This window comes from Chelonoidis abingdonii, chromosome 11 (assembly GCF_003597395.2).
Source record: "Chelonoidis abingdonii isolate Lonesome George chromosome 11, CheloAbing_2.0, whole genome shotgun sequence".
In the NCBI taxonomy this organism is placed as follows: Eukaryota; Metazoa; Chordata; order Testudines; family Testudinidae; genus Chelonoidis; species Chelonoidis abingdonii.
In genome coordinates, this window is record NC_133779.1 from 58,559,382 (window position 1) to 58,567,281 (window position 7,900).

At 50.2% G+C, this 7,900-nt stretch overlaps 1 protein-coding gene across 1 annotated transcript in view; it reads right to left on the reverse strand.

Annotated features, from left to right (window-relative positions):
• LOC116819725 (synaptophysin-like protein 1) overlaps positions 1–7,200 on the reverse strand; it is a 20,370-nt gene extending 13,170 nt beyond the window's left edge. Inside the window, exons 1-3 of the mRNA XM_075071175.1 lie at positions 6,998–7,200; positions 2,603–2,721; positions 1,134–1,338 (exon numbers count right to left, since the gene is read on the reverse strand). Of these exons, the coding sequence (XP_074927276.1) occupies positions 1,134–1,338; positions 2,603–2,721; positions 6,998–7,012 (339 nt within the window). The 5' untranslated portion in view covers positions 7,013–7,200. The remainder of the gene's footprint in view (positions 1–1,133; positions 1,339–2,602; positions 2,722–6,997) is intronic.
• Between the last annotated feature and the right edge of the window lie 700 nt (positions 7,201–7,900).

Here is a 7,900-nt window from a genome sequence, read left to right on the forward strand (position 1 = left end):
AACACAAAAAAAATGTAGCTGAACAGCAAAAAAAAATTTTGATCAAAGATTTTCCCATAAAAGTTTCCACACTGGCCAATAAAAAGAGTTTGTTAATCTTTTTTGGTCCCAAAAAACCTGGCAATGCCAAGATTCTGAGCAGGATTCTGTCTGCGGAGTGCTTGGAGATCTAGGTTACAGGACACTCCTGGCTTAAGAGAGCTCACTGAAAATTCTTTGCCACAGCTGCTTTTTGATAGAAAATTGTTATTTCGACCAAAAAATTTGTGACATTTCTGCTTCCCACGGAGAACTTCAACTTTTCACTGAAAATTGTTTGTCCAAAAACTGAAATGTTTTGATTCAAAATGACAGAGTGGTACATCATGGCAACTGTAGTTTTGAATACCTCGTGTGCCAATTTTTCTCTATGGGCTGGGCTTTCTGGTTGACTACATTCCCCATGATGCACCACTTTCTTGCTTCTTGCTGCTCTATTATGGTGCATGATAGGAGTTGTAGTTCAGGTGCCTCATTTTTATTCTCCTCTCTTGCCTGGCCTACATCTCCTACAATGAGCCACTCTTCCCCCTTTGGGCGAGTTGTGTCATAGGAATCTCTGGACATGGTAAATCATGGGAGTCGTAGGTCAGCCAGAGAACCTGGACTATAGAGAAGAATGAGAGCACGGGGCACCCAGGACAACTACTCTCATGAGGCATTGCAGCCACGGACACCCATGACACAACCCCTCTCCTGACCATGAGAGAAGTAGTGCACCCTGGCCTACAGAGAACTGAACATGAGGCACCCAGGACTACAACTCCCATAATGCACCACAGTGACTCAGTGAGAGCTGGAAGTGGTGCATCATGGGAGATGCAGGCCACGCAGAGTGCACAGCCCATAAGGGAGAATGGGAACCCGAGGCACTCAAGACTACAGCTCCCATGAGGCACTACAATGTTATTTTAAATCCAAATATTCAAGGTTTCGGTCAAAATATTTCAGCAGAATGTCAATTTTCCTACCACAAAAACGAATAAAGATTTGAATTTTTGTCTAAATTCTCCACAGGAAATTCCCCCTCTGCCTCACTGCCCCCAATTTTCCTCCCAGCCCCCATTAAGAGCAAAATGTTACAAGTCACTTACAATCATGGGCAGCTTGCCAGCGCCACGGTAAAGGTGCAGATATCCCACGTACAGCACCAGCGCCGCCATGCAGTAGAGGAAGACAAAGACAGCGAAGGTGACAAAGAACTGGGCCGAGGAGGAGAAGTCGCCCACAAGGTGGGTTGTGGTCCACGTGTTGTTACATTTCTTTGAATCCAGCTCTTTGAACACCACAGTGTTCAGCCTGCCAGGTGAGACAAAAGCAGCTTGAAGCATTTCACTTTGATACCAGTGAAACGAAGTGCTGGGCCTCTGGGGCGAAAGATTCATATTTACCCACCTGCTCTGCCCTCCTGCATAGCCCAGGAGGTAGAAACTCCTCCAAGGCTCCCTGCTTCTAGTCCAGATCTGGGAGTTGAGGGCCCTTAACTCCACCCCCTTGCATACAACTCCCTACGTCTGCCCTTTCATAGATTTTAAGTCCATATCTGATAGAGGAGCTTTTAAAGAGATGTCAGACCTTGATGGAAAGACTCCAAGAAATTCAGAATCAGTCTCATCCCTGGAGCAGTCGTTCCAAGGGTCAATTCTCCTCGTTAAGAATTTGCCTCCTTATTTCCAGTCTGGCTTCATCCCCCAGCCATCGGCTCCTGCTCTGCCTTTGTCAGCTAGATTAAAGAGCCCTCTGCTCCCCAAAGTCTCCTCCCCAGGGAGGCACTGACCGACCAGGTTCAAGTCCCCTCTGAATCTTCTCTGGGAGAAACTCACTAGATCGAGTTCCTTTAATGTCTTGCTCTCAGGCAGGTTTTCTAGTCCTCAAATTGTTCCCCTCGCTCTTCTCTGACCCCTCCCTGATTTCCCGATGTCCTGTTTGACAGGCGCAGTCTCAAGTCATTGTCTCCCCAATGCCGTACCGAGACTTCACCCCCACCACCCTTTAGATCACTGTGCATCTCGTGATGGTTGGGGGTTTTCCTTCCATCTCCAGCTCCCGGAGTCACAGCATTTCTGGGAGAACTCTATTAAGATGACTTTTCTCATCTTCAGAGTTGGGGCCAGGGGGGATTGGGAAATGAGCCCCCTAGGAGCTAAAAAAACGGAGGGGAACAGACCCAGCCTGACGCTGGTTGCTTGTTTAAAAACAACCTGTGAAGTTTAAGCCAGACCCAGGGTGTTTCGTTCCCAGGGGCTGGGACAATGCATAGGAGAGGAGAAGGAAGTAAGAGTCATGTGGGAATGATTCATTGATTCTAATGTCAGAAGGGCCCACTGTGATCATTCAGCCTGCGCTCCTGCATCACACTAGCAAGAAAATGTCCCTGAATTAATTCCTGTGAATGCCGTCCTCCTGGAACTGTAGCCACCAGGACCGGACATGGGATTGCAGCAGCGGTTGCAGGTACAACCTCCTCTCTGCTCCGCGTCTCAGGATCGAGTTAGCCCCGCTGGCCACCGCACCCCATCACAAGCACAGATTCAGCCGATTGTCTGCCCAGGGCTACACTCACCGGAACGGATAGCCAAAAGCCGCCTCAAGGGTCTCATTTTTAGTGTCCGGACAGCTGACTTTAATGGAGGTATGGCCACTGTACCCTCCACAGGTGGCGAAAGCAAAGATGGAAAAAATCTAGAGATATGGAGAGACACAGCATTAGAGTCATAGACTTCAAGGCCAGAATTCATGGCCATCCAATCTGCCCTCCTGCAGAGCCCAGGCCGGAGAACCGCCCCCAGGGATTATAGCGTCCAGCCTCTATCTGGTGGTTGAGCTAGCCCCGATGTTTTCGATGCCCCGACTCCATTTCAAGCTAAGCACATGCACTCCAGCCAGTGTCAGAAGGATCCCACTAAGGAACGCCAGCAGTGCACACGGTTCGCATCAGCTGATCCCAGCACACTCCGCTGGCATTCGCCCAGAAGAACAGCAGCTGGGTTGGCATGCGTCACTCACGCTCAGTACGATTCTGATCGTAACAGGGTCAATTTTCTGCTGCCACCTGGCCCATTAAAAATGGCTCTAATGAAAATTGAAAGCAGAGGAGGCCAGATCATGAGCTAGGGTAAACTGACTCCAGTGGGGATCTGGCCCCATTGACTCTCTGGGCCAAAGATCACACCACTTTCTGTTGGCACAGCTAACTGGAGACAAAACACCTCTCAGCACCCCTCCTGGCTTCCGCAGACCTTGCCAGAGTCTGAGAACAATCTCTCCCCTTCATGTGCTCTCCATGCACAGATCTCAAATGGCTATGGCAAGAACGGGCGTAATGTTATCACCAATGGGGAAACTGAGGCACAGAATGTCACCGTGACTTGCAGGTCACAGCTGGGCTCCTCTTTAACTGCTGCTAACGTCCTGAGATATTCCTCAATCCCTGTGCCCGTTCACAAGCTAAGCACAAACAAGTGTATAAAGTTACACACAGCCTGAGTTCCACTTCTGTCTCCCTTGTTTCCCGAAGGACTTACGTGGATTGGAATATTTTCATCAACACATTTTCCCTCCCCATGGACATTTCTACTAAGAATGAAATTTTAATGATTCACAGATTGCAAAGGACCATTGTGATCATCTTGTCTCACGACCTGTGTAACACAGGTCAGAGAGCTGCCCCACAATAAGTCCTAGAGCAGAGCTTTTAGAAAAACCTCCAATCTTGATTTAAAAATTGTCAGCGATGGGAACTCCATCACGACTCCTGGCAACATGCTCCAGCGGGTAATTCCCTTTTCCACAGCAGTGAGAGTAAAGTTATTTTGACCACAGATCAGAAAAACGTTGATAACTTCCCCCATAAGTGTGTCACAAAAATGGTCAGTTGGAGGCTACAAAAAAATTTTGAGTAAAAACATTAGGGTTTGGTTTAAAAGTTGAGTTCAAGTTTTCTAAAATCAAACCTCTGAATTGAAATCCATTCTCAGTAAACAGTTTAAAAACGCACTTTTATGTTAAAATCTGCAGTTTGGGGTGAAGGCTTCAGTTTGCACTAAAAATGCTCTGGTTGTGTTTTTAAAAATTGAGTTTTACTTTTCAAAACCACAGTTTTTTGCCAAAAACTGCTCCCAGGAAAACATTTCTTCTAAAAAGTTATTGACTTAGCTGAAAATTTGCTGTCTGAGGTTTAACTTTTCATTTTTTCAGTTAACAAAATGTTTGAGGATTGGGGAAATGAGATTTGTTTGTTAATTCCAGTTTGAGTTGAATTGAGGTCGGAGTCTTCGAAAAACTGATCTTAGGAACATTTTCAATAACACCATTTTTTTGAAAACTAAAACCCTCCATGTTTATTTAGTTGGATTTTTAACAAAATTCGGACGTTTTACGACAAGCCATGCTCCACAACAGAACCATGGGGGAAGGGCTGAAAAAACAGCCAGGTTCTCCTGTGAAATTTTGAAGGAAAAAAAAAATACTTAGGAAAAATTTGCAAACTTTCCCCAGGAAAACCTTTTTTGACCATTCCACCCCTTGCCTGTACAGCTGGCAGACACCCCGTAGTAACAGAGCAATGCAATACATGTGAACGAATTGTCAGCTTAGGGTTTCTGCTTCACAGCAGGGACAAAATGCCAGAGGATCTGGCTTTGGGCCTTGAAGGTCACAGCCAGGTTTAGCAACTAGAGAAGCGGCAGATTCCAAATCTGGGCTGAGTGAGCACAGGAGAGTTTCGGACATTGTCCTGCTCGGTGTGATTCCTCCTTAAGGAACCTTGCAGAACTGGATCTGCTGGCATCATGCGCCGATGGTGCCCAGGGAGGGGGCTGGACTAAGCCAGCCAGGACCCCACTGACGCCGAGCCTGGCTGGGAGCCAGGGAAGCCGAGTGCAGTGACTACAGAGAGACGTGCCCGTTCTGTGGAATTCACTGCAAGGCTCAGTGATCTGATGCAGGGCTGGAGGCTTTAAGCGAGAGTTATTATTTCAATGCCAGCAGCTAGGTCATCCCCCAGTGCACTCAGTGCCACAGCAATCCAGACTGGGATGGGGGGGCCCTCTTCCCGCTGGGCGTCACACAGGCACACACCCTCTCGATTGAGATCAGGGATAATGCCACGCTGGGTGCCACACAGATTTCCCGCCCTCCATCCAAGATCCGGGACCCCGTCATGCCAGGTGCTGTACACACTGTCCCTGACTGAGATCGGGCACCCCGCCATACCAGGTGCCACACAGATTCCCCGGCTCCACCCCACCCCTGACCAAGATCAAGGCCCCCTGTCATGCCAGGCGCTGCATATCTCTCCGCCGTATGACCGAGATCAGGGACCTCTTTGCACTCTGCTTTAGGAGCGATGGTCCAGGCTGGAAGCGAGAGAGGCTGCGCTGGGCACGGCAGGCAGGCATCACAGGGGGGCTCAGAATGAGGTAAAGCACAAGGCTAGTGGATTCTCATCTCATTAGGGCTGGGGAGGTGGGGGGTGGAGCCCAGCAGACCCACAATCTCTCCCCCCACTCCTCCCAGACAGACCAGCCCTGGCACGCCCCGAACAGCGTCGCGGAAGCAGCCACAAGAAGCCGGCTGCCTGCGTTGGCGCCACAAACCCAGATCACATCCCACCAGGCCATGGGTTCTGCCCCACGCGGCGAAGAGAGGAAGCGCAATGTTGCAGCTGCCCCGGCCGCAGCCTAACGGAGATGCGCTCATGGCCAATGCCCTGCTCCGAGGATTGGGATGGGATGGCCAAATTTGCAAATCTTCCATTGGGTAAAAGAAGGGGATGAAAACAGTCAAAACAGCAGATTTTCCAAAGAATAAAAACTGGGCCCAAACAGTAAAATTTGCAGATATTCTGATTAATACAAACTGGGATGAAAATAGTAAAACTTGGGAGTGGGATATTAAATGTTTGAGGATTGCAAACAGCCTGCATGCAAAAAATGCCCTTTCCTGTAACCCCTAAATTTTCCATGGGGGGAGGGAGTTTTTGACCAGATTCCGCCAAGGGAAAAGATTGAACGTCTTTTCCTTCTGGATCACATTAGAGGCTATAAATACCTCAGTTGCAGTTTCTGGCCAGCGGAATGGCTCAGAGATGAAGCGAGGGGGGTGGGGGGGACATGGCATAGACTTCCTGTTGGGCATAGTTTTGCACTGTGCCCAGAGATGCCAGCAGCTAGCACCGATTAGCCGGGTGAGGTATCAGTCTAGGTACTGATCTGGCTTTTGTCTAATTGTCAACATCCCCCCAGGACAGGGACGGGTCTCCCTTCTGTGTGTTCGTACAGCACCTACCACCATAACCGCAGAACAGCTCATAACCTGACTTTGCAGCTGGAGAAACTGAGGCACGGGACAGCTGAAACTATTTGCCCCAGGTCGGGGGGACCGAGCCAGGATTTGACCCACGGTCTCCGCACATCCCACTGTGCTCCTCTGCCACAACTGGCTGGGCCCAGGCAGAGGGAGCGGCCACAGGCCCAGTGATGTGTACGCAGGTGGCGCGGATGCAAAGCAGAAAGGGCACAGTGGTGACTGGATGTTGCTAGCTCTTGTTTCCAGCCAGCGAGGCAGAGCGGGAAGGGAAGCCAGGAGGAGTCGGAGGGGCCAAGGGCACCATGCGGGCTGGAGCTACTAACGTGGGGCGTTGCCTTCTGCCAGCGCGGCTGTTGCTTTCCATATAGCAGCTTCACTCAGCCAGGTGGCACCATGGCCCTGCCCTTTGTTGAAGCTGTCTCCAGGGACTGCACGAATCCCGATGACCGAGATCAGGACCCCCTTTCAGGCCAGGCACTACACAGACCCCCACCCCACCAACCAAGATCAGGGCCCCCGTCAGGCCAGGTTCTACACAGACCCCCATCCCCCTCTTGACCGAGGTCAGGGTATCCATCAGGCCGGGCACTGCAGAGATTGGGGGGAGGGGGCTGCTTATGTTTTTCAATCAGCAAAATGACAACTCTACCGTCTCCAGCAACATTCTCGCAAACCTCTCGCTCCTGGGGTTTTTTTTCGTAAATCTCCAGCTCCCGGAGTCAGGACACAACCCCAGCTTTCGCCTTGAAACTCAGGCTCCCAGCTTTGGGTTTCGGGAGCTAATCTGGAGAACATGGCCGCTCCGGGTCAGAAACGGGTGGCAAAGACTCAGCCTCCTCAACTACAAAACACAAGCGTTGGTGTTTGTTTTTAAATCTTGTGATTTTTTACCCCAAACTTGGGATTTTGCCGGGGCTGATTTTGGATTGGACACAGCCGGCGCTGCTCAGCGACCCCTGGCTTTTTTCCCTTTCCCCAGGTCCTTTTAAAGGCCGCCGCCAAGAGGCGACAGGAGCCTGCCTTCGGTTCAACTTTTCAATACCATACAGGGAAAATGTTTTCCCGTTCCTCCTGGCTGTTCAGCAACAGCAGTTCTCCCAACGCTGCAGGAGAAAGAAAGCGAAACTAAAGCCAACTTTCCCTCTGACAGCATGAGGGCAGAAAATAACCCCGGAGAAATAGCGACAAAAACTACTGCAGAGGCTACACTTTAAGTCCCAGAGCTGGAAGATGTGGGAGTGTAGATAAAATACCCAGGAGCGGCTAGCATCTGGTGATTCGAGATTGGGGCTATAAAACTGCAGTGTAAACATGCAGGCTCAGGCTAGATACCGGCTCTGGGGGGACAAGTGTCTTTCTGTTTCAGGTCTGTACAGCACCCAGCACAACCGGGATTCGATCTCAGCCTGGGGAACCTATCAGCTTGGTCTGGGTTTTGCCAGCTTCTGTCTGGGTCCAAATCTAGCAGGTCGGGCCCAGGGCGAAATGTTACAATTAGCTGATAATGGCAGCACTGAGGCTGGCACGGTCGTCTGCAGTTCTCACTCAATCC